At 44.3% G+C, this 27,370-nt stretch overlaps 1 protein-coding gene across 1 annotated transcript in view; it reads right to left on the reverse strand.

Annotated features, from left to right (window-relative positions):
- SASH1 (SAM and SH3 domain containing 1) overlaps positions 1-26,196 on the reverse strand; it is a 179,110-nt gene extending 152,914 nt beyond the window's left edge. The window contains exon 1 of the mRNA XM_003790260.3: positions 25,588-26,196. Within this exon, the coding sequence (XP_003790308.2) occupies positions 25,588-25,731 (144 nt within the window). The 5' untranslated portion in view covers positions 25,732-26,196. The remainder of the gene's footprint in view (positions 1-25,587) is intronic.
- Positions 26,197-27,370: the final 1,174 nt, after the last annotated feature.

Genomic DNA, 27,370 nt, shown 5'->3' on the forward strand with positions numbered 1-27,370 from the left:
AAAAAAAAAAAAAGAGGAAAAGTCACTACCCTGGTGGACAGAGGGTCAAAGTACAGAGGTATGCCAGGAGGGACCTGGGGAGACAGGAAGGAAGCCAGTTTTGGGGATTCCTAATGAATTCAATGGCCACAGAAAGATAATTAAGCAGGGAGAGAGCGCCAAAGTTCTTTGCTTTTAAGCAGAGCACTTAATTCCTGTGGTACCTGTACCCTTCAGCAATAACCAAACCACAGAGATCTTGAAAGCCAGCAGCACTGATTTCATTAACGTTGCATTCCATAGAATGACCTCTTCACAGGACACTCCGTTAGCACCTGTGTATTGACAGTACCTTGTCCCTCACCAGCCAGAAGACCGCTAACAAACGGGAATTTTATCCATGAAGCTCATTCAGACCTTGGCCAGCTCTGTTTCATTATATTCCTGTCCAGCTGTGAAGTGTTAACGCTGCTGACACCAATAAAGTGACCCTAAGAGAAGCACTGCCACGGCGCCTGCTCCTGTCATCTCGGCAGGAGACCCCTTCCCACTCCTGTCATAGAAAAGGCTGTGGCATTTCAGCAGTGCAGACAGGGGCAGCATCCACGGGGATGTTATTCCCCTTTTCAGAGATGGCCACAATCAAACAAGGACAGAGAATCTTCACAGAGTAAGTAAGGCTGGATGGCCTACTCTGGCCAGGGGACCGAAAGTCTTATGACAGCAGCCTGCTCTAACACTTAAGAGCTGGTGACCCAGAGTAACCAGCACTGCCTCACTTTCCTCACCCGTAAAATCCTAATAACATAACACAGCTGCCCCACAGGTAGTAATGGGATTACATAAAAGGATACCTGTGAACCCTTAGCAGATGATCCGGCCCTCATAAAATGGGAACCATCACTCCTCCAACAGGAAGGCAAAAATTTCTCCTATTATTTGATCTGATGGAACCATGTCATATCCAATTTTTTGTAAACACAGAGACTAAGAACTTTAACACAGACAAAGACCCTTAATATGACCTCCTTTGATAACCTTATTTTAAAAATGAATAAATAGTAACCTAAGATCACAGGGTTTTGAGAGAGTTGTCTCAGAAGAAACCAACCCTCCCAAATCAAAGTAAGGAAATATTGATTTCTAATCATTTCTACTTACTGCTGAACATCCTGAACACTTTGAGGATCACAGATCTTGGAATCCAAAGACATTTCTTACGCCAAAAGGAATAAAAGGAAAGTTCACTGGTGCAATGGGCTTAATTAAAGTCACAAAAGTTCACAATCTTTTCATATTCTGACGGAAAAAAGCAATTAAGACTTTGAAACAAAAATAGATGATATAGGGCTAGGTATGATGGCTTATACCTGTAATCTTAGCACTTTGGGAGGCCGAGGTGAGAGGATCACTTGAAGCCAGGAGTTCAAGACCAGCCTGGGCAACACAGTGAGATCCCATCGCTACAGAAAAAATTTAGAAATTAGCCAGGGATGATGGTGCACATCTGTAGTCCCAGCTACTAGGGAGGCTGAGGCAGGAAGATCACTTGAGCCCAGGAGTTTGAGATTGCAATGAGCTGTGATGATGCCACTGCACCCAAACTGAGAAAGGAGAATAAGACCTTGTCTGGAAAAAAAAAAAAAAAGAAAGAAAATTTGAAAAATAGGCTACATAGAAAGGCACTAAATACACCAGGAACTTATCCGGTGACTGCTCAGCATTGCACTCCCATCCACTGGAGACACCAGAGCAAGACACACCTGGACACACCGCAGGTTCCCTCCACTGGGTCAGGGATTCTAAGAAAACAAATACGTCAGCAATGCTGTGATCACAGAAAACATGCTTATTCTCTTTACGGTAATGTGCACCTACAATGAGGCCTGTCCAGAGGCTGAAGGGGAAGCCGGCTTGTGTCTATTTACTATAAGCTATTTTATTTTATTTATTTATTTTTTTGGCCGGGGCTGGGTTTGAACCCACCACCTCTGGGACTGGCACCCTCCTCCTCTGAGCCCCAGGTGCTGCCCTATAAACTATTTTAGAGCCCTTCAGGTACCAATTGGGTGGTATCTTTCCAAAGTCAGAAATCAACTGACCCACTTTAGCCTGGAAAAATGCCAAGTGATCTCCAAATAACTCTTCATTACACGCCTAACCCTCCCCAAGCCTGTTTCATGATTTACCTCCTGGCATTTGCTCTTTTGAAGAACTCCCTGATCGCTGGGCCAATCTCACTACAGCAACGGCAGCACTAAGGATTTCATGGAAAGACTCACAGTCTGCGTGTGAGTGTCAGGTGTAGGAGCGATCTGTTGGTTTTATCCTGAACCACATTCTGATCTATAACATATAGGAAAAATCAGATTTAGAGAATGCCAGCCCTACAAAAATCACTCTTCTTGTTCCAGGCACACATGTATTATCTGCATCTGTCCATTTATACATGTAACTATGTAAGATATCATATACGCCACGATGGCTGTACTTTGATTTCCGTTCCTTCAGAGAGAAAAGTTCTTTCCTAACTACATCATTTCCCTTCAAGATGATCTCAGTTTTCATCATAAAAGGCTTCCAGTTTTGCCAAGAACATAAGCGCACTGAGAAAGCACGTGGGTCTGTTCTTACTCGCAGATTAAAAACATCATGGAAGTTAATAAAATCGTGTTGTTATTAGGGATTTTTTTGTTAAATTAAATAGATTTTAGCTTCTCTTGTCACACACACCAAAGACAGCAATCGTGTGAAACGACAGATCTGGTGGCCTGCTCTGCTATATAGGAGCTACTGCACCATCTAAATGTGTCTGTCTGTATCTATGTGTCTATGTGTAGCCCAAGTTGTAAAGCTCACATACACACAATGGAATTTATTTTAAAAAATAAAAGAGAAATCTTGAAATTGAGAGTATCTGTTTTGTACCACACTCTATACAGGGTTAAAACGTATGCTTGACAGTTGTTTCGGGCCTAGGAGAACGTGAAAAAAATCTCCAATGATTCTCACTAGTGATGTTTTTGGTTAAAAAAAAAAAAAAAAGACATCTACAATGAATTCACACCATGCTACCAAGACAATTGTTCCAAGGATGAAAATATCCATTTTTCTCAATTTGCTCACAGCTAAGAATTTCCCGACATCACCAGCAGCTTTTTCATGGACATCTAACATGTAGATGTCTAATATATATTTTTTTGAAAGAGAAATTCATTTCAAAGAAGAATTAACATTTTATTAACTTAATAGTCAAATCTTGGTTAACAGTTTTACTGGTCAATGACTGCTTGAACATACTCCCCTCTTTCCCATTTGTGGTCTTCAATTTACAAATGAAACAATTTCATAAGAGAAAATGAACTAGTTAAAACACGCCTACCAAACTTTTTTATGTTTCTCAATTGCCCTATTAAAAAGGGCAATTTCACTTTCTTCTCTGGGATGTGGATGGGACAAATATTTTTGCCATATTAGGGAGGAAAGCTTACCAAGAAATTTAAAAGTACTATCAAGATACCTAGTTGTTTTTTTGTTTTGTTTTTTTTTAGAGACAGAGTTTTACTTATTGCCCTTGGTAGAGTGCCATGGTGTCACACAGCTCACAGCAACCTCCAACTCCTCGGCTTAGGCAATTCTCTTGCCTCAGCCTCTCGAGTAGCTGGGACTACAGGCACCCACCACAACGCCCGGCTATTTTTTTGTTGCAGTTTGGCCGGGGCCGGGTTTGAACCTGCCACCCTCGGTATATGGGGCCAGCGCCCTACCCACTGAGCCACAGGCACCACCCTTGTTTTTTTTTTTTTTTAAAGTGCTGATTCTGTCAGGATGGACACATTCACAGGGCAGGGCAGTTCACCAACTGAATTTGAATTTTATATGGGGACATCACGTACTGGGCTTCCTTCCTGCACCCTCTAAACTCAGAAGCTAGAGAGATCCTATTAGAATCTGAGTTAGATCACGTCCCTCAGCTCCACAACCTTACTCAGGTTCCCAGATCATTCAGAGTAAAGCCACAGTCCCCAGGGTGACCTAAAGGCACATCACACTGTGACCCCCTCCCTCGTACGTCTCCCTGGCTGGCACTGCCAGGCTGACCACCTCACAGGAGCACTCCAGACCCATTCAGACTTGGCCAGGCTTTGAACTTGTCCTCCTCTGCCTGATCAGCTCACCCCACGATTACCTGTCCTCACTCCCTGCAAATGTTACTAAAATACCCACTTCTTAAGGGACATCCTATCTAAAATTGCAACCTCCCTCCCCTGTATACACAATCACTAATGGCATTTTCTGCCTTATAATTTTTCTTACCACTTTTCACCACCTAAAACAGTCTGTGTATTACTTGTTTATCTTTTTTACTGTCTCCCTCTCCCAACAAGGGCAAAAATTTTCTACATTTTGTTCAGTGCGTAGGACAAAGCCTAGCGGGCTCCCAATATAAATGCACTGAATGAATGAGTGAATGAATGAACGAACAAGAAAGTGAAAAAACTAAAATGATCAATCAACAAGCACTGTGCCAGGCACTATGCTCAGGCCCATGGGAGACGAACATAAACAATTCATATATTACTCTGTGCTTTAAATGCCTTCCAAGAAACATACCTACCCTTTGGTTCTCAGACTTAAAAGTAACTAGCAAGTTTTAACTTCTAAAACATCCATGACTTCATTATAATTTAAGAAGCCAATATTAACTATGCTGGTGCCTTATGTATGTGTATCATCCTGTTCTCTTTGTGTGGTTTCAAAAGAAACAAACGGAATATAGTTCAAGGTGTTAATTACATAAGCTTATTAAAACACGAACCCCTAAGAGGTGTCAGTTCTAACACTTAGCACTTCTGTGTTTATGTAGTTTATTAGTTTTATATATGTGAGAAAGTCAAATGTAGAAAGCATAATGCTGCAAATTAGCCACTACCAAAGGAAAACGATTTCATTCCATAGACAAGCCTGGAAAGAGCTGGCTGTAGTCAGAAGTCTGAAAGTGAAAGAGCAGGACAGAAGGCACAGGTTCCTACATGCTCGTGCTTCTGGACTCAGGGAAGGTGGTGCTGTGCTTCCTTCTGGAACTGCAGTTTGAACAATTTCACATAATCAGAAAAGAAGTGTTTGTAAGAAGGAGTAAGGACTATCTCCACGCATTCAGTATAAACACATCATAAATAATTTAGTCCGACAGTTTTTTCATATTACATTTTGAGAAAAAGTTCTGTGAATAACACTGGTGGGGGAGAGGGTTCTATTAACAAATATCCCGGAACAAGACCTTTGTGCAAGAGCAAACCTGGGCCACAAATGCAGGTTAGAAAGGTTCCAGAAGATTCTCAGAAGGCCGTTAAAGTTAACTATCCTCCAACCAACTGGTGAATATTTCAGGTACCTCATGATCTTCCTGGTTCTCTGGCAGGCAGATGTGCCAGGAAGTCTAAAAAGCAGATGACTTTTTCCTGTTGTTACTTTCCCTTACTTTGGAGCACCTTGAACCCAAAGGGCATCCTGGCTGTGTATGGGCCTAGATTGAGGTCAGGTCTGTACCTACAGACAAGAGCGTCCACAGGGGCAGGACAAGACTCTGGCTAAAATGAAGAAGGGCCAATTCACATCTTAGAAACTACCTAAAAGACATCAGTCAGGCTGGGCGCAGTGGCTCGCACCAGTGATCTTAGCACTCTGGAAGGCTGAGGCAGGTAGATTGCCTGAGCTCATGAGTTCAAGACCAGCCTCAGCAAGAGGGAGACCCCATTTCTTCCAAATATAGAAAAACTGGCCAGGCATCATGGTGGGTGCCTGGAGTGCCAGCTACTGAGGAGGCTGAGGCAAGAGGATCACCTGAGCCCAAGAGATTGAGGCTGAGCTATGATGATGCTATAGCACTCTACCCAGGACAACAGAATGAGGCTTTATCTCAAAAAACTCAGATTCTGGCTCGGTGCCTGTGGCTCAAACGGCTAAGGTGCCAGCCACATATACCTGAGCTGGTGGGTTCAAATCCAGCCTGGGTCTGCCAAACAAGGACGGCTGCAACCAAAAAATAACTGGGTGTTGTGGTGGGTACCTATAGTCCCAGATACTTGGGAGGCGGAGGCAGGAGAATTGCTTGAGCCCAGAAGTTGGAGGTTGGAGGTTGCTGTTGGAGGTTGCTGTTAGCTGCCACAGTACTCTACCCAGGGCGACAGCTTGAGGCTCTATTCTGACCATTAACATTAAAAATTTCTTTGTGCCTTGGAGAGAGAGACTCTAACTTGCAGTGTTGCCAAATAAATGAGATCATCCACGTAGAATACCCAATTCTACTTACACATGTAGAATAGCCCCTGACACCCAGAACTCAAGAAATGATTAACATTTATAGGGTGTCTAGATACCTGTATCAGGTGTCGGGTATTCTTCTGGCATTTCACTTAAAACACATCAGTGTAGGTTTTACTAACTCTGTGATATTCCTGAGGGCACAGGAGCACACACGTGTGGTCAGGGAGGCTGCAGATGTGTCCACTGTCTCTTGGCTTCAAATCCGTGTCTGTCAGTCAACTCCAAAACCTGGCTTCACCTCCCAGAAGTACAGGCTTACCTCAGTCAGGTATGTAACAAATTTAAGCTACCCTTACTGCTTTTTAAAAATTAGAAAGCCATCTACCAAAGCCTTCCACAGAAAGTAAGCCCTCCGCTGTTACGTTTTTAAATAAAACTCGGTGTGAGTTAACGACACTCCTGAGATGCACACAGCATTCAGCTGAGTAATTCACTTAACTGCGTATGAGGAAACATATGGTCAGGTGCGTGGTCAGGCCAGACAAATGATGTGACATCCTCTGCTACATCGTTACTTCCCAAGGCTGGGCTCACAGCTGACCCTACAACCCTGAGTGACCCCACCCACGGGCCCATGGGAAAAGATGTGACTCTGGAATGCTGACACTGCTGCTCTGCTGCTGACCAGACTCTGGGGCCCTTTGAGGGGGGGCCCTTTGAGGGGTGGCCCTCCCCGGCACCACGCCCAGAGCACGAAACAGGACAAGGAGTCCAGTACAAGGGGAGAGGGGTCTGGCCTGTGCCCACCAATGACCCCACCTCCATGTGAGGCAGGAGAACTGGCCTTGATACTGATGTACAGACACAGATCTGGCCAGCTCCAGAGGACAGGGGTGGGGGTGTGTCACCACATCCTGGTTAACCCTGGCCCACCCTCCCCCAGGACCGTTTCCTGAGGAAATCCTGACCGCTACAGAGAAATGGGTGACTCAAGCCTGAGGATGTAAACAGGAGCCGTGTGTTTTGTTCGGTTTCCCTGCAGACCCAAGCAGGGCCTCTGGCTAAACAGTTTTTTTGGCACCAGTGCAATTAAAATGCCAAGCTGGTCAATGGCTCAGAAGACTAGAAGTTACAAGTCAAGCATGTGCCCAGTCTGACTGTACTGAGAACTGCTGAAGGACTGAGATGTTTTCACCTAAGTTTTCAGCTTAAGGAAAAATAATTACAATAGATAACGAAAAGACAAGCAGCACTGTTACGGCGAGTTCTCCAGCCAAAGCTCAAAGTCGTCTCCAGTCCATGAGTCCAGCTCTGGAGCATACCCACCTGGCTACAGAGTACCTTCCAAGCAGTCAAGGCCATGTTCCCCGGTGTCTCTCCTAACCTTTCCAGGGTGCCTGGCACATGGCAGACATGCCATAATTAATTGTTGAATGAGTTTTTCTCTCCAAGGTGAGACAAATCTCTGCTAGCTGGCTATAGACCCACACATAAGAATATGCATGCCCAGAACACTACTCTAAGAATTAGAAAAGGAAAATAAAGAGACTGAGTAGAAAGGATACTATCCACCACCTTTGCTCACACTAACCCTATCCGGCCCATCCCATGTCTGTGCTTGTCCTTGGAAATCACCTCTAGACAAGGGGGTTCCCTTCCTTTCCTTGTTTTTTCCTTTGACATATGGTGTCTTTCTGTCACCCAGGCCACAATGGAATGGCATGATCATAGCCCACTGCAGCCTCGAACTCCTGAGCTTATGAGACCCTCCTGCCTCAGACTCCTAAATAGCTGGGACGACAGGTATGCACCACCATGCCCAGCTTCGGGGCATCCACCCATCTCACCAGATACTGAACCCAGATGTTCTGGGATGCTGCCAGGCTGGACAGCAAGCCAGCACCTGGCTGACACAGGCATGGCCATATTTCCAGGCTAGCAATGACTCCTACCTCTTCTTAGGAAAGGCTAAAGATTTACATGCTCAGTGGAGTATAGTAGAAACCAACGTGAGGCAGAAAGCATAAATCTTAGTCTTAATTATGAACTACCAAAATTAGAAAATTAATTAAAGCCCTAAGATGCCTCTATCTATATTTTATTTTTAGGAACAGTAATACAAGTTTATAGAGATTTTTGAGTCATTTAATTAAGTCCAACACTATTATCCCCCCAGTGAACTTTGTAAACACAAAACTTGATTTAAATATTATTTGGAACTATGTTTTTAAAGTACCACAAAAACTGTATGTGTGTTACTGTTTCTGTCAACTCAAGGTATCAATTCAGCATAGGGAAAAAAACTCTTCCCTTTTGTGATTTAACAACCACGTGTAATTTTTTTAACTCTACCATATTTTTTCCTCAGGCCTCCATGATGCTGAACGATCATTTAGACCGAGGGGGATTGCTGCCCCATCCACGCAGTGAGTTCTACAGCCGCAGCCGTGAAACCAGCATTAGGACCTGATTCACGGGATGTTCATTATTTTGTGATACTGATCTTCCTCGACTCCGTATTTCATTTGTACTATTTTGCGATGCTTCCTGTTGTTAGAACTTGGGGGACAGTGCTGACTCCATCCTTGTGTTCTCCCCATCTCCTGTGGCAGAACTTAATCTGACCGTGACTCTGTACCTACAGAAACCTTCCCTTTGGTCTTGAGTCACTTTCTGACCCAACTATAGCAATTGCTATTTTTATGTTCTTCTTGAATATTAAGTCAACAAGTCTGAACGCCCTCAAGACAGGCAACTTCTGCATTTCACCTTCCGCCCTTGCTAATCACAAGTCTACCCTTTAGTATCCACTGCTGAGTGAGCTAAGCCACGCGATTCCTCTGCCATTCTTTTAAGTGAGTGGTGAGTGTGCGCCTACCCACAAGCTCCACTGACTTGCTGCAACTACTTGGTAAGTGTATGTGCCCCCAAAAGAAAGGACGGCAGCTCTGGGCCACCCCTTAAAACTTCTAGGGCCCTTCTGCTTTGGGACCATGAATCACTTTCCTTCTTAATGTCAACTTTAAAACTTTCCTTTTCCTCTGCAAATCATAAGTTCCTTAATAGGCTGTCTGCTGGGCCGCTGGATAAGTCTCCAAAGGGAAATGATGGAGATTTTGGCTTGAGTCATTGAACTAGAGTTGGAACGAGTAATCAGCAGTAATGTACCACAGGGAGCAGTCCTGTAATAACAGGATGGGCTACAGATGAGCTGGGAAATTCTATTTTTCTCACTGTCCATTTTTATGTTACTTTATGAAGACATTTCTCTAAAAGCACTTACTCTGAATGAATGGTGGGAATTAAAATTAATTTATCCAGGGATGTGAACTTTTTAGAATGAATGTCCCATTAGACTTTAATTAAAATGTCCAGTAAGGAGTCCATAGGGAATAAAATATGCTATAAATGGTTTCCATTTTCTCCATATCCTCTCTTATTTTCATTCCTAACCCTTGGCAATCCAGTGAGGAGTGATTTCTGACTCCCCAAATTTTATCTTATAGGTAAGATACCTGCACCGTCTATAAAACCTCAAAGAGGAGTAAAGTGGTACCAGGAGGGGTTTCAAGAAAAGGTTAACAATTTCATCCAGAAGGCCCAGGAGAGGTGGTAATCCTAGCACTCTAGGAGGCCCAGGTGGGTGGCTTGATTGAGCTCAGGTGTTCAGGACCAGCCTGAGCAAGAGCAAGACCTCATCTCTACTAAAAATAGAAAAACTAGCAGAGCATTGTGGAGGACACCTGACCTCTCAACGACTTGGGAGGCTGAGGCAAAAAGATCACTTCAGCCCAAGAGCTCGAGGTTGCTTGAGCTATGACACCAGAGTACTCAACCCAGAGAGACAAAGTGACACTCTGTCTCCTAGAAAATAAATAAATAAAATAAAATGTGAGCCTAAGGGGTATCTCGGGGTAGCACAGGGCAGCGCTGTGGCTCAAGTGGCTAAGGTGCCAGCTACATACACCTAAGGTGGCGAATTCAAATCCAGCCCCGGCCTGCCAAATAACAATGATGGCTGCAACCAAAAAATAGCTGGGCGTTGTGGTGGGCGCCTGTGGTCCCAGCTACTTGGGAGGCAGAGGCAAGAGACTTGCTTGAGCCCAGGAGTTGGAGGTTGCTGTGAGCTGTGATGCCACAGTACTCTACCCAGGGGGACAGCTTGAGGCTCTGTCTCAAGTGAGTTAATAAATTAACTCACTGTTAAGTGAGTAATAAATCGTGGGATATTCCTTGATCCATCTCCTACACTCTGAAGCATCATGTAAGCCTAGAACATGGGACTGTAAAGAGTCAGTAAGGAAGTCCTCCCAAAAACCTGCTGACAAATGAATTTCTAAGTTCTGAATGTGTTGCTAAAAACAAATTCAACTCTACCCTGCACACATTCCCTACAGAACCAAAAACAAAGACAAGAACATTTCATGGATAGTGTGGGTTAATTCAGGCCCAGCCCACTGCCATAAAGCAAGTATCACGATGAGGCAAGTCACATGAATGTTTTGGTTTCTTAGTGTAGGTAAATTATGTTAACAATATACTACAGTCTCTTAAATGTCTTAAACCTTCTGTCTAAATACAAAATGCAAAGACCTTAATTTTAAAATACTTTATAGCTAAAAATGCTAACAATTGTTCATCTGAGCCTTCAGCAATTTGTAATTTTTTTGCTAGTGGAGGGTCTTAACTCATTGTTGAAGACCGCCGACTGATGGTGGTTGCTGAAGGTTAGGATGACCAGGGCAATCTGGAAAATAAGACAACAGTGAAGGCCAGGCATGGTGGCTCACGCCTATAATCCTAGCACTGTGGGAGCCCAAGGGAGGTGGATTGCTTGAGCTCAGGAGTTCGAGGCCAGCCTAAGCGAGAGTGAGACCCCATCTCTACTATAAATAGAAAAACTAGGCGAGCATGGTGGTGCACATGCCTGTAGTCCCAGCTACTCAGGAGGCTCAGGCAAGAGAATCACTTGAGTCCCGGAGTCTGAGGTTGCTATGAGCTGTGATGATGCCATAGCACACTACCACGGGTGACAGAGACACTGCCTCAAGGAAAAGATGACAATAATGTTTGCTGCACGGGTGCACTCTTCCTTCCAGGAAAAGGGGACCACTCCAACTTTCTCCATAAGAACAATCCAGCTGTTTTGCTTTATTACCACTCCTTGTTCACTGGAATAGCACTTTTAATTTCCCTCAAGGATGTTTCCTTTGCATTCACAGCTTGGTTAACTGGCACAAGACACAGGTCTAGCTCTTGGCCTATCTCAGCTTCCAACGTGCTTCCTCACTAACCTTCATTATTTCCAGCTTTTTTTTTTTTTTTTTTTTTTGAGACGGAGCCTCAAGCTGTCCCCCTGGGTAGAGTGCAGTGGCATTACAGCTCACAGCAACCTCCAACTCCTGGGCTCAAGAGAGTCTCCTGCCTCCGCCTCCCACGTAGCTGGGACCACAGGCGCCCGCCACAACGCCCGGCTATTTTTTGGTGCAGCTGTCATTGTTGTTTGGCGGGTCCGGGCTGGGGATTCGAACCCGCCACCTTAGGTGTACATGGCTGGCGCCTTAGCCGGTTGAGCTATAGGCGCGCCTATTTCCAGCTTTTGATTGAAAGTGACAGATATATGGCTCTTCCTTTCACTTGAACACTTAGAAGCCGTTGCAGGGTTATTAACTGGCCTGATTTCAATATCGTTGTGTCTCAAGGAATAGGGAGGCCTGAGGAAAGGTCAGTGGAACAGTCAGAAAATACGTGACATTTATCGAATAAATTCACTGTCTCACATAGGCACGGTTCATGGCCACCCAAAACAACTACAGTGGTAACATCAAAGACCACGGATCACAGACCATCATGACAGATATAATAACGATGAAAAAGTGTGAACTACCGAAATGTATCATAGAGATGCAACATGAGCACATGGTGTAGGAAAAATGGTGCCAAAAACCTTGCTTGGTGCAGGTTTTTTTACAAAATTTAAATTTGTAAAAATAAAGGACTGTGTATAATGGCTCATGCCTGTAATCCTAGCATTCTGGGAGGCCAGGGAGGGAACATCTCTTGAGCTCAGAAATTTGAGACCAGCCCCAGCAAAACTGAGACCTCATTTCTAAAAACTAAAATAACAGCGAGCTGTTGTGGCTGATAGCTGTCATCCCAGCTACCTGGGAGGCTGAGGCAGGAGGACGGCCTGAACCCATGAGTTGGACGGTGCTGGGAGATAGATGAGCAGCTAACACAGCTCTCCAGCATGGACAATAGGCAAAAACAAAAACAAAACTGGCCGCATGGTGGTTCATGCATATAATCCCAGCCCTCTGGGAGGCCCAGGCAGGTGGATTGCCGGAGCTCACGGTTCAAGACCAGCCTGAGCAAGAGCAACACCCTGTCTCTAAAAAATAGCATGTGGCAGGAGCCCATAGTCCCAGCTCCTCTGGATGCTGAGGCAAGAGAATCACTTGAGCCCAAGAGTTCAAGTTTGCTGTGAGTTATGACACTACAGCACTCTACCAAGGGTGACAGAGTAAGACTGTCTCAAAAAAAAAAAAAAAAAGGCTTGGCACCTGTAGCTCAGTGGTCTAGGGTGCCAGCCACATACACCAGAGCTGGTGGGTTCTAACCCAACCTGGGCCTGCTAAACAACAATGACAATTACAACAAAAAAATAGCCAGGCATAGTGGTGGGCACCTGTAGTCCTAGCTACTTGGGAGGCTAAGGCAAGAGAATCACTTGAGCCCAAGAGTTTGAGGTTGCTGTGAGCTGTGACACCACAGCACTCTACCCAGGGCGACATAGTGAGACTCTGTTTCAAGAAAAAAAAAACAAAACCAACCACCTAAGGAGAATGACTTAAATTTCAAGGAAAACAACAAAGTTTGAAACTTTGAAACGTTTGGAACGATAAGTTTAAGAGTCTGGGTATATCCCTAGAAGAACAATAGTGACCAGCACAACCAAGGAACCGGCCTGCAATTCTTTGCACTAATAAAGCCTGACTGTTTTTTTTTTTTTTTTGAGACGGAATGTGTCTCTACTGTGTCGCCCTCAGTAGAATGCCATGGCGTCATAGCTCACAGCAACCTCAAACTCATGGGCTCAAGCAATCCTCTTGCCTCAGCCTCCCAAATAGCTGGGACTACAGGCACCCACCACAACATCTGGCAATTTTTAGAGACAGGGTCTCACTCTTACCCTAGCTGGTCTGGAACTCCTGAGCCTTGTCCTCCGAGAGGAGGCAGTGAGCCTCCTCGCTTGGCCTAACAAAGCTTGTTTTGCTTTGGACCCTCCTGGACCACAAGAAGGCACGTCACTACCCCTCCCCCACTCATTTTGCCAAGTCATTTTTCTACCAAAACAATACTCAGAGCCTCATCCGTGCTCCCTGCCAGCTGCATTGCATAATTCAGTGCTTACTTCTTTTGACCTGACTGGCAACTTCAGCACTCAAACCCATCCACCTTGGCTTACTCACTTGGTTCTTGGCTGGTCCTCAGGAACCACATGTAATCCAGTGCCGCTGAGCAATGCCTGCCCGGATTTTCTTCTTTATATGTAAGGACTTGAACCAGAACATACTCAAACTTGTCTGCTATAAACAATAGGTTTATCTGTCTTAATATCTTGACTTTTATTTTTAAGCCAAATTTAATAAAACCAAACTGCTCCATAGCTTGAAAATATTTTTGGGCTGGGTGCAGTGGCTCATGCCTATAATCCTAGCACTCTGGGAGGCCAAGGAGGGTGGATTGCCTGAGCTTGGGAGTTCTAGTCCAGCAAGACCCTGTCTCTTCTAAAAATAGACAAATTATCCAGGCACTGGGGTGGGCACCTGTAGTCCCAGCTACTCCTGAGGCTGTGGCAGGAGGATCACTTGAGCCCAAGAGTTTGAGGTTGCTATGAGCAACCTCACACCACAGCACTCTACCCACAATGACAAAGTGAGACTTTGTCTCAAAAACTAAAAAGAAAAAAAATATTTTTTACAACTGAAGACTATCTTTCCCAATGTTGCAAAAGTGGGCCTTTCTGTTTTCCGCTGAAGTGCTGGTTTCAGTGAGGCACTGACTAGGTGCTTATGCTTCTCTCTGCCTCCTTGGAACTGGGACCTGCAAAGCCCTGGACACTTATCACACTGGCCCACGACCTCCTGCACCTGGGACATTCTGCAGCTGTATAAGCTCATTATTTTACTTCAATTTTACAAATCAAATAGATGAACTTGGAAGCCTAAAATCTGTAGAAGACACCATCAGCCAGCATGGTCGAATTATAGGTATTGAACTATGGGCAATGAAATACGGAAGTATTTAAAAGAAAATAAGGAAGCCTAGGTTATTTACGTGGCTAAAGGATAGTGGATACCAATAAGAAGTTTCTGGCAGCATTGAGCGCATAAAACCAGTCACTATATATAGTAAAGGCACACTATCAATTGCAAGAAGTTACAGGAATATAAATGTAATCATTCTAATCCCCAGAGCAGCACTTTTTAGAGTAAATAAAGAATGTGACCTGCTAAAACTCTCGTGAGGTTTAAGGAATGTATCAATTCTATTTGTCTCCCCTTCTGGTTTCTATGGAAGCCCTTCCACTGCGGAAGGCATCCTGCCTTCTAAAGACACAAATTCAGAATATGCAGCCACCCAGGGACCTGACAACTCAAAGAGCTCTTAATACAGAACGTTAACGTGGGGTTACTATCTGATTTTGTTCTTTTGAAACAGTAGATAGTTCTTTGTTAATGCTAAAGTTACATCACATAGAAATTGCAATATCCTTCATGTATCTTTTATGAATCATTTGACACCTATTTACTTTAATGCTCATAATGAAGTCTCAGTTTCATAATATTCTAATCCAGCCAAATTGCTAATACGCATCCATGTTATGAGGCTCTTCCACTAAATCACCACCTGGTGCCACATGTTAGGTAAGTTACAACCACATGCTGCAGAAGGGAGTAATGAGCATGTCCCAGTAGACAACATCTTAATGCGGTACATTCCTCAAAAGTCTTTAATAAAACTGTAATTCACAGTGAAATATGCTTTAAAAGGGAAATGTTTGGCGAGGCATTGTGGCTTATCCCTATAATCTGAGCACTCAGGGAGGCTGAGGTAAGAGAATTACTTGAACTCAGGAGTTCAAGACTAGCCTGAGTAAGACCAAGACCCCATCTCTACTAAAAATAGAAAAATTAGCTGGGCATGGGGGTGGGCATCTGTAGTCCCAGCTACTCTTGAGGCTAAGGCAGGAGACTCGCTTGAACCCAGGAGTTTGAGGTTGCTGCAAGCTAGGCTGAGGCCATGGCACTCTAGCCTGGACAACAGAGACGGAAGGAAGGAAGGGAAGAAGGGAAGGGAGGGAGGGGAGGGGAGGGAGGGAAGGGAGGAAGGAAGAAAGGAAAGAAGGAAGGAAGGAAAAAAGTCATAGTGAAGCTAACCCCCCAAAAATATATGTTACATGGCAAATTTATTCATTGCAATTCTTCCTCTAACCACACTGAGCCCTACTTTCTGCCATATACACATCAAAATGCTCTCAAGTGATACCTTTTATTATAAACGCGTGGTTAGAGACTGAAGACTCCTAATTACAACTCAAAGATACAGAATGAAGGCTCGGTGCCTGTAGCTCAACACCAGCCATGTACACCCAAGGTGGCGGGTTCGAATCCAGCCCGGGCCCACCAAACAACAATGACGGCTGCAACCAAAAAATAGCCGGGCGTTGTGGCGGGTGCCTGTGGTCCCAGCTACTTAGGAGGCAGAGGCAGAGGACTCGCTTGAGCCCAGGAGTTGGAGGTTGCTGTGAGCTGAGATGCCATGGCACTCTACCCAGGGGGACAGCTTGAGGGTCCTAGCTCAAAAAAAAAAAAAAAAAAGATACAGAATGAAATCATTTGAACCCTGACAAAAATAGCTGCTTATTGAACGAAACCAGGAAAAATAATCTTTAAAAAAAAACAGGATAGTGAAAACAGATTTAGTACATTTACATGAACCTATCACTTACAAAACGAAACCATTAGTTAAGTGAATGCTTTTAATATTTTATATTTCTAGTAAGTCAGCTATTCAGAAGCTCTCATATGACTATGCCATTTTAGAAACACACAAAAAATTAAAAATACCAATGTTGATACCATTGAAATAGAAAAATATTCTTCCATTATCAGTATTTACTTGCCTCCAGAAAACCATGGCTATTCAAAAGTATTCATGTATTTTCTCATTTGGCTATAGAAAGTATTTTAAACACATATTTCTCAAGATATAACTCGAATGTTAATACCTTGATGTAATTTATGCATTTATTTTAAAACTGTATAGAAAAAGGGCATTTCAACTGAATTAAGTCAATAGTGAAGATCAATCCTAAATATGTGGAATTAGATCATCATCGATCCTCCATGGAAATGTAAAAAGGAAGAGAAATTAATTCATATTTCAACTAAAGAGGTTCAGTTATTACCATGATGATAGCTAATAATAACTCACGTTTACTAATGGTTCACCATATGCCATGCACAGTTCTAGTGATTTTATTAATCCTCATGAAACCCGATGATGTGAGTAACTTACAACTTCATTTTACAGATGAGGAAACTAAAACACAAAATAGTTAAACAACTCCCCCAGGTCCTCTTATCTACTGAGAGCTGAAGCCAGAATTTGAGCACAACTGGAAACAGTTCCTTTGCTCTCAGCTACTTTACTATCTTTCATTCTTCTAAGAACAGATGTTTAACCTTTTTGTTTCTAAATGTTTTAATTCACAGATTAAAGTTGTTACTCTTCTCTCCTTCAAAACCTTTTTTTATACTTTTTTTTTTTAAACCGAGGGCATTTTCAAGCAAGGAACTCTGCAAAATTCTTAAGCATTTATTTTATAAGTGAGGTTTTCAAACTCTTCTAAAATGGAGGCAATTTTATAGCCAAGATAGATATTCTTGATCTAGACTATTCCCTTTTTCTGCAAGTAACTTAATATTGAAACACTGTATTTTCAAAGGACCAAAAACAGCACACATATAAGGGCCACAGTGGCTCACATCTATAATCCTAGTATTCTAGGAGGCCAAGAATTTCAAACTAGCCTAAACAAGAGCAAGACTCCTCCTTGGCCACCATCTACCCCATCGTACCCATCTTTCTAAAAAATAGAAAAATTAGCCAGGCGTGGTGGCACCTGTAGTCCCAGCTACCAGGGAGGCTAAGGCAGCAGGATCACTTGAACCCAAGAGTTTGAGGCTGCAGTGAGCTGCGATGACACCACTGCACTCTAGCACTACTGACAGAGTGAGACTATCTTTAAAATAAAATGAAAATAAAAATAAAAGCCATATAAACATTTTTGACTATAAGGGGGCGGGTGGGATCTTCCCTAATAGCAAGACTAAAGGCAAAATTGTCAAAATCAATAAAGTCAAAGGTGCCTAGAATAAATTTTAAAGGTGGCTACAGTTCAGGACACATATCAAGATTTTTCTATTTTGCTCAACAATAGCATTTTTAGTTAAAAATCATGTGATTCTTACAATGTGTGAACTTTTTTCCTTATTATTTGTATCCAGGAAGAATGAAGCCATAACTAGGCATAGAGGGATGGGCATAGACGTCAAGCTTTTCTCACTCACCACTTGCTGCAAAATGATTCTAATAAATGGTGACTGTAGCATCAAAATCAATCCTGAATGGAACCTGCATCACAGACACTCAAGGAGGGGCAGGGTGTCTCAACGGACACATGGAAGCTTCCTCCGAGCAACATTACAAATACAAATGTCTCCCCGTTCTCACCAACCATCTTGGAAAGCTGAAAGACACAGGAGAGTCTTTCAGAGAAGGAAGAAAGAAACACCAATGACTGAGAGGAAAAACTTTTTCATTATCAGTCAAGCTTTGTCTTCTGAGTCAGAGTTACCACGATGCCTGGATACCTCTTCTCTAGCACAAAGGTGTCTGTCGTACACACCGTGACATGCCAGGAGAGATCCAAGATAGGTTATCTGTGAGGCGTCGCTCCTCATAAAGAATTAATGCTGCCCAGTGAAACACGCCCCAGAACAAAAGATGGGGTAGAGACTGGACATCTGGCAAGGGGCAGAGCTCATGAGGGACAGGCCGACCAATTTCAGGTCTTGTTACCAAAAGCAAATGAGTAAGTAGATGAGCATACCATTTGGAAAGTGACAATGTCACAGGGTCTGAAGGTTTGGTTAAATCTTACAGTCTTTATCTGTACTCATGGGTATTAAATGGTATAGTTGACTGTTAGAGTCTTAGCCTCCATCCACTTAAATTCACTCCTGTGCCATCACATTCCCTGTTACTGTATTACGGGAATCTTCTGTTACAGTGGGATTGTGACGGTCAAGCGGGAAGCAGGAAGCAGTCAAGTAGCACCCCTCTTAAAACGAATACTTTAGAAAAACTTACAGGTTTCCCTCTTACTGTAAAGTTAAGTTATGGGTTTGTTAAACAATCAAATTGTGAAATAGTATTTCCCACTATCTCACTGTACTCTAGAATCAGCTTTTAAGAGATGAATTTAGGGCAGTGCCTGTGGCTCAGTGGGTAGGGCACCAGCCCCATATACCGAGGGTGACCGGTTTGAACCCAGCCCCGGCCAGCTAAAACAGCAGTGGCAACTGCAACAAAAATAGTTGGGTGTTGTGGCAGACACCTGTAGTCCCAGCAACTAGGGAGGCTTAGGCAAGAGAATCACTCTAGCCCTAGAGCTGGAGGTTGCTGTGAGTTGTGATGCCACCGCACTCTACCAAAGGCCACAAAATGAGACTCTGTCTCAAAAAAAAAGAGATGAATTTAAAGATCATTTAGCTATAGTGTGGTGTGTATATTATTATAAATAATAATTCTGGTAAGGCGAGGTGGCTCACACCTGTAATCCTAGCACTCTGGGAGGGCGAGGCAGATGGAGGTCACAGGTTTGAGACCAGACTGAGCCACAGAGAGACTCATCTCTAAAAATAGCCAGGCCTTGTGGCAGGTGCCTGTAGTCCCAGCTACTTGGGAGTCTGAGGCAAGAAAATTGCTTAAGCTCAAGAGTTGGAAGTTGCTGTGAGCTATGATGCCACGGCATGCAACCAACGGCGACAAAGTGAGACTCTGTCTCAAAACAAATAATAATAAATAAACTATTCTTCCTTTTAAGGAACCACATTATTCACTTTACTATAGAGATACGTACATATATAGATCTGTGTACATATACATGAGTGAATAGAGAAATTTCTCCTATAGAAAGAAAGAAAAATCTCTAAAATATATTACACGTTAACATAGCACACGCCCTGGCTTAAAGGAATTATCAAAACCAAGCAACCATGGAGCCATCTTTGATTACTTTAGGTTCTGGTAAAACACTGGGAAGCCAGATGCCTGTAATCATGTGATGTGGTTCCTAAGTGTTTGGGTCCAGGCTGTAGCCACCTCTGCCTAGATCACCAAATAGTCCCTTCCTTCCAAAATCACCACCAACTCCCTACCCACATAAGTTATTTTCCAAAACAATCATGTCCCAAACCAGTTGAAAACTCTGCAAGGCTTCTCATTGGTGCCCACAGAAGGATGTCCAACCACATCAGCTAACGCCTGGTGCCCTCTGGGAACTCTCCCATCTCAGTCCCACTGCAGAAGGCCCTTCCTTCCCCTTCTTCCTTACTGCTCTCACCTGAGAGGGGCCTCTCTGGAAACTTCTACTCACCCGCCAGTGCCCAAGTCCAAAGGTTTGTCTGGGCACTGGCCTCCTGGCTTTTTGGGCACTCATGGATCCCACCACCTTCAGGACACTCTGCCCATAACTCTGGGGAAAAGGTACACAAGGGAGGGAGGGTGGGGCTGCAGCTGTTTTTCCTGTAAAAACTATGCCTTTTTAGAAGTCAGGGGCATATCACTCACTGATACTTAGCTCAACAGCTTAAACAAAAAAATTGACAGCTAATAGCTGGCAGAGTAGACAGGGGAGAGAATGAACTAGAAAACTGCCAACTAGGCCAGGCACTAGTAACTAGATTCTAGGCTAGTAACTAGTAACTAGGCTCACACTAGTAACCCTAGCACTTAAGGAGGCTGGGAGGATTGCTAGAGGCCATGCATTCAAGACCAGCCTAAACAAGAGCAAGACCCTGTCTCTGCAAAAAATACAAAAATTAGACAGACGTGGTGGAGTGCACCTGTAGTCCCAGCTACACAGGAGGCTGAAGGAGGATCATTGAGCCCAGGAGCTTGAGGCTATGCTGGCATCACCACATTCTAGTCAGGGTAACAGTGTGAGACTTTGTCTTCAAAAATTATTAATTAATTAAAAATAAATAAAATAAGGTTGCAACTAGAAATCAATTTCAGGGAAGCCCCCATGACCCAACTCTCAGCATTTACATCTGAAAGATTTAGGACCCATGTTTACATCTGAACCACAAAACAGGGACAATAACACTCACTGGCAGCCAGGCACAGCAGCTCACACCTGTAACTATAGCACTTTGGGAGGCTGAGGCAGGAGGCTCCCTTGAGCTGAGGAGTTCCAGACCAGCCTAAGCAAGAGTGAGACCCCTGTCTCTACTAAAAATTGGAAAATTCGCCAGGCATTGTGGTAAGCCCCTCCCAGCTATTCAGGAGGCTGAGGCAGGAGGATCGCTTGAACACAAGAATTTGAGGTTTCTATGAACTAGACTGACACCATTGTACTCTAACCTGGGGAAGAGATTGAGCCTTTGTCTCAAAAATAAATAAATAAATACTCACTGGCCACAGTGACTGGGGATCTAGCGAGACAAAGTACTCCAAGTGCCCAGCACAGCACAGGGACCCTGTCTTCTGAGCACTCCTCCCATCCCCCCATAGAGGGGCATTTCACCACCAAAAGCTGGAGTCAGTGATGAAAAACAAGGACATCAGTAACAGGCCAAGAAGAGTAGGGATGGGGTACACCGCTGAGCAAAAGAAGAAGAAGGTAGAGAAAGCAAAGGCACATAGACAGGCCGGAGAAGGGGACCCTGAAAGAAGGTCGCTTTAGTGCAAGGGCCACCTGGGGCAGGAAAAGATTCAGCGACCCCCATTAACTTCATCTTTGGCAAGGACCTGAACATCCAAATGCCTGAGTTCTGGCCGGACTCTGTTACCCTGAGCAAGTCGTGACACCCAGACCTTCCAGCCCTCCTCTCTAAAGGGCTTGAGGGCTCGTTTCCAAGGGCACTTCAGTCCCTTCCACTACATCACCCTGCAACTTCTCCACTTATAAAAGCTGTGAGGCTTTTAGCTGGCGAAAAGGAACATAAAATTAAGATGAAGTCAGAATATTTGAAACCGGCTGACTCTCAAATTCCAAGACGTAAAATTAATTAAGTCATTAGCTGATAGGCTTAACTCAGGACGCCTCCCAAGAGAGTATGTAAATTAATTGCTTTCAAAGGAGTTAGCATGTTAAAAGGCTGCTCCAGAGCTCCCTAACATCTCCCCTCCCCCACATTTGGCCTAAAACTAGGGAAAGAAGGGAAGAGGGATGTTGGTTTTTGTTTGTTTGGGGCTTTGTTTTTAGCACTGGAGTACATAGCAAGACAGGATAATTGTAACAGTTCTGCGGACTGGAACTCACTATGCAGTTTTCTTTAGCTTGAATAGGAATCAGAGAAGAGGAAGATTCCGAGTATCTCTAAACAATGGGATTTTCTAAGCATGCTGGGAAATGGGTGTATATTGTAAGAACTAAGCAGGGAAAAGAGGAAATTTCAGGTTTGGGGGAGGTGCATCTTGCAGGATCTAGCAAACAATAGGCCCTACTAACCCCCTTCCCAGTTTACAAGCAGCTTGAAAGGCCTAACTCAGCTTTAGAGGTCTTCGAATTCTGGAGGCAGAAGCTAACGAACCGTCACAATTTGCCAAATAGATAATCAGTCCTGAAAAAAATGATCTACCACATCCAAGTGTTATCTAATAACCTCAGCTATTCCTTCTCTTAAAAACTATCCTTCCCCACCAAAAAGAGGAATGATGTGTCTGCAATCATGGAGTAAAGATAAAAGAGTAAACTCCCACAGGATTCTAACTCATTTTGCTCTTCTCAGGAGAAGTCTAAGCATGCCATAGGAAAAGGTGACATGCTTTGAAAACCCAGGCCAACCACAGGTTGCAGTCCACGAATAGAATTACACATTTCACAAGAACATCATGGTTTAATTGCTCAGGGCTTATGAATATTTTGCAATTTGCCATTATGTTTCCAGTGGAAGCCCCAGGATTTTTATTTGCATGATGAAACTGCCTAAATGGTAGCTTCGGCCTGGGTAGAATTTATTAACATCTTCATAAATGCACCCCATTGTAGCGGGTACACAAGTCTTTACAGAATGGTCTTTTGATGTGACTCCTGCATTTAAGTACACACTTTTTTTCCTTTTTCAATCAACAAAACTATGTTCTTAGCACCCAACAAGCCATGTAGTAGAGACAGAAACAATAAGACACTGACCCTGCCCTCCAGGCACTCACAACCTAGCATCTCTTTGGGAAGCTCATTTTTCTCTTAATTCTATATCCAGTTGTATAGTCACTGATCAGCATTTATTTATTCCAGCCCTGCTTAAACATTTTCATGCTGTAAATTATACTATTATTTCTTCTCTAAATGAGCACTTTGTTAACGATTATCTGAAAGCAACTATTTGGTGCTTAACTGTGCATGGACTGAATTAATCTAAATGCAAAATGTGTCCTAATGAACTCAAACAACCATCCCATATTTACTGAGATGCATGACTCCCAGGCAATACAAGTCACTGGGTTATAACCAACAAAATCCCCGGGGTGAGGGAATGCTCGGCACTATCATTAAAAGGGAACTGAACTCATTCACCTAAAAAAGATTTTTACCTAGTAGGCTATGAAGTTTGGTTTTTACCCTTAGAAGAATATAAAAATGTTCTGTGCCTGAAATTTGTGAAGATACAGATTTTCTCCCCTCCTCTTCAAGTTGAATATGGAGAAAGAATCTTTCAAATTGCTTTGTACCTAAAATACTGTTTGCCGTTACATTTCTACTGAGTTGATCTGAGATAATTAACTATGGCACATCACAGCATCAGGCTCAAAATTGATAGGGGCCAGGGACCTTGGGCCTGATTGTCACTAACATGGTATGGGCCACTGGCAGATAGATGATCACAAAATCCTACATTGTAAATAAAGAATGAAGGAAATGGTGGCTTTTATTTCTGTAAGAATAGAGAGAGTCAAGTGTCTGCTTTGGGTCTTGATCTATTTCCTCAAAGACGCAGTTTTATAAATACTTGGGTGATAGCTTTCTAATAGCGGAGAGAAGCTCCTCCCTTTTAACATGGTGTCTCCCTACAGAGCATACACAAACAAGAGTTTAGACACATCTTCTTCCTCTAAAAGGTACCAGGGAATAATCCCAGTGCCCACATTTACCCCGTATAAAGAATGGAAAACCTCGAGTGGACATAACTTGTTTGGAACAAGTTTTACGTTCTTCCCAGCCTCACACTAAACTATTAGCTCTGTAAAAAATAGATATTTTCTTTGCTCCTGCATCTGCCCTTTGAATAACAGGTTTGAACTTCTGGGGCTCCACCCCATCCTTTAACTTTGCCAAAGAACACTTTGCCTACAACTGACCCAATACTGCTGGACTCTGCCAGGCAAGAGAAAACAAATCTTCAGAAATCGCCATCTGCTAACCCTCCTCCCCAAAGCAACTCCTAGCCCAACTTGCATTTCAGCCAGCCCACCAACTCTCCCCAGCCCCCAGCCCACACCCTAGGAAGATATGTTATCAAACCAATTTCCCCTAGGACTGAACATTTACAGAGTAGGGTCTAAGTAAGAATTAACAAGATGAGTTTCCTGCTCGAAGAGATTAAAAAACAATATCACCACAACTTTAAGATGTTTTGGGGTATCCTGGAACTTCAAGGAAGGACCACATTCATCTGTAAAGTTCAGAAAATGCAAAAACAACCTTTTAAATGTAAAATATCCAGAATGTACAGTATGTAAACATAGATATTTACATATACATATTTTAAATACTAGTTAAGAAAAAGAACAGATAAAATCTTTGGTCAACTTTCCCTGGCTTCCTGTGCAGTAATAATCCTAGCTATCAATGGATAGCTGAAAATGAAATAGCTGGGATTTCAGATACCTGGAAAGTAAAAAACACATCTGCAGAGGAAAAAACAGAAATAGCTACACTTACTGTGCATCTACTATATGCCCAACAGGCTGCTGAGCACGTGAGGCACATCCATTCAGCTCAATCTCAGACAATGCAAGAAGCAAATCTCCTTTTCCTCGTTTTTCAGGTGATGAAACTGAGCTGAGAGGGCCAAGTAACTTGCCTAGGAATCCTGCAGTCAGTGGAGTTTGTCCCAGGTTAACTTACTTCAAAGCCCAGGACCTTAATCACTCACTGCTAAAGACTGAACAGTGTTTATCTTTCCCAAAGAAGACATCTCCTCCCGTCAGAAAAGTAAAAGATCTCAAAGTAAATCTACAGACTTTTCCAAGGATCTGCACATCTGACGATTCCAAATCTTTAAAGTAAAGTCGCCTTTTTATGTCAGACTGTAATCACCCCCACCCATCCCACTGGGTCCACTTGCCTAACTAACTACAGGTCCGCCAAAGCAAATCTATTAATTCTCCAAGGTATTCAACGCCCAGCAGGTTAAAGCTTCATCCTCCACGGATTTAAAAACTGTTTTCCAGAAACAATGCCAAACCCACGGGTGGTTTTAGTAGCTGGACGTTGCAAAACACATGACAACACAGATTTAGCAAAGTCAGTCCTATTGTTTTTAGGACAAAACAAATATCCTGTAATTCTACAAATTGAAAAGCTACGAATAGAGTAAGCAAACGTTTTGGAGGTTCTAAGTAAAGAAAGGGTTGTTTTTCTCTCACGGTCACATAACAAATGGCGCAGAGATAAACATCAGTAACATCAGCCTTTCCCCAAATCCAACACCCACCAAATACTATTTGTTTACATAGACTCTTTGAAGAACTCTTTGTAGCCTCTTCCGCACCAGCATCTCAGCAGGTGTCCCAGATTAAACTGCCCAGTATGGTACCCCAAGGTTTAACAAATATCTTTGATGCGATCCGTGGCTGGTTATTTTTTAATTAGGCATTGAAATCCTATACCGTGTGTATTTAACCCCCTAAGCGCTAGGGGAAGAGGAAGACGAGCGTGAGGAGCGAGGCTGCCCAGTGGGTGGGCGACAAGGGAGCACCCGGTTCCATAGGGACAGCTGCGGCCACGCTTCGTGCGCGTCCCCTCCCCAGGTAACTCACCAGGATGCCCATCACGTCGGTCCAGAGTCGGGAGAAAGCCTCGGAGGTGCCAGCGTCCGGCTCGGGCTCCCGCGCCGGCTCGGGCTCCGGCGTGGGCTCGGGCTCCGGCTCCGGCCCCGGGCCAGCCGCTCCCGCGTCTTCCATGGCCGCGTCCCGCGCGCCGGCCGCGCGTCCCGGTCCCCGCGGCGCCCTCGCCGGCACAGCGCGCGGCCAGCCCCCCGCGCCCGGTCCCCGCCCGCCGCGTCACCGAGCCGCGCCCCCGCGCCGCATGCCCCGGCCACCCGCGGGGGCTCCTCGCCAGCGTCCGCACCTCGGCCCTAGGTGGCCGCGGGCAGCGCCACTGACAACTCCAGAAACTTTCCCATTCCAACTCGGTTCGGCAACAGGGTAGCAGGAGGCAAAGTCCGCACCACTGGGTGGTACGGCGGGGAAATGGTTCAGACTAGAAGCAATTAACCCCGCTGCAAAGGCGTTTCTTCCTGTGACCGGGACCAACTACCCAAGGCACGCCACCCTTCTCTTCCAGCAAGTCTGGGCAGGGCCCTGCAGGGGTGACCGCGGCGCCTCTGGAACTTGGAGGGAGCTCCCCGGGACCCCTCTCTGTAAAATGAGCTCTTCCAGCTCCACATGACTTTCCCCTCGAGGCTAAAGAAAGCGTTTAGCAACAAAAGGTGCTCTGATGTCAGGCTCTTTGCATGGAAATGAGCCGCGGACAGGAGAACAAATCGCCTGTTGAAAGAGCAGCCGCGCTGCGCGCCCGGCCCGCACCAGCTCCCACTCGCGCCATTCACGGAAATGTTGTGGTCTCTGAAAGTCACAAGTTGATCTTTAAGTTACTCCCGCCCAAAGGGTTCGGGAGCAGTCAGTGTAACAATGCCCACCTCGCCCCGGGAGAGGTCGAGCGACCTGAGGAATTGCCACCCTGCCCGTCAGCCGAGACTTCGCCGAACACCAAGTGTGAAAGCTGGGGCGCGGGCCGCTGTTTGTTTCATTTTTATGAGTGGGGGCATTTTGGCTCCTGAGTGCCCTCGATGCCACGCACGGCCAGGGCTTTCAGCTAATTAGGGGAACTGTGTGTGCTTTGGGTCTTAAAGGTTCCTTTCCTTTACATTAAGAACATAGGAAATGGCTATTTTCAAAACTAAATGTTAATGGTTGTGGCCACTGAGCCTACACACGCTTGGGGCCCTGTATGTGTTTTTCCAAGGGGAAGATCCATGACGGATTTATTTTCTGAGGGAAATACCCCCGTAGAGATTATTTTTTCTTTTGTGATTCTTTCAAAACCACTCAGAGAATTTTTCCCTGGGAGATGACAATACCTGTCACATCTGATTTGGTCATTGATCACTCAGTGAAACAGTTAAGAAACCACAAAGGAATCTGCTTCTAAGTTGAAGAGCTGTGTGGCTAAAAAAAAAGAAAGAAAGAAAAAGAGGTGCCCCCAGGGAGAGAACCCTTGCTTGTTCCTGAGGCATATTCCTTTCTGTGTTTGCTTTGGGGTTTTTCCTTCCACGTAAAAGCAGATCAGAGCACGTCCTTGAAATCCTCTTGTAAAGCTTTATTTGCCAGGACCACCCATCGGTGCAATGGGTGAAGAATCCTTACAGGAAAGTTCCAAATGTTAAAACTTTCTAAAATGTATAAGCGCAATGATAATATTCTTGAAAGGAAACAAAAAGAATGAGAACGTTTTTTCCTTGATAGTATGGCGGCATTGTGTTGAGCAGAAAGAGCCCTGGTCTCCCAGTCAGTACAGCAGGCCTGATGCTTTCCTGGGCTG

This window comes from Otolemur garnettii, unplaced genomic scaffold, assembly GCF_000181295.1.
Source record: "Otolemur garnettii isolate 467f Iridium unplaced genomic scaffold, OtoGar3 scaffold00042, whole genome shotgun sequence".
NCBI lineage: Eukaryota > Metazoa > Chordata > Mammalia > Primates > Galagidae > Otolemur > Otolemur garnettii.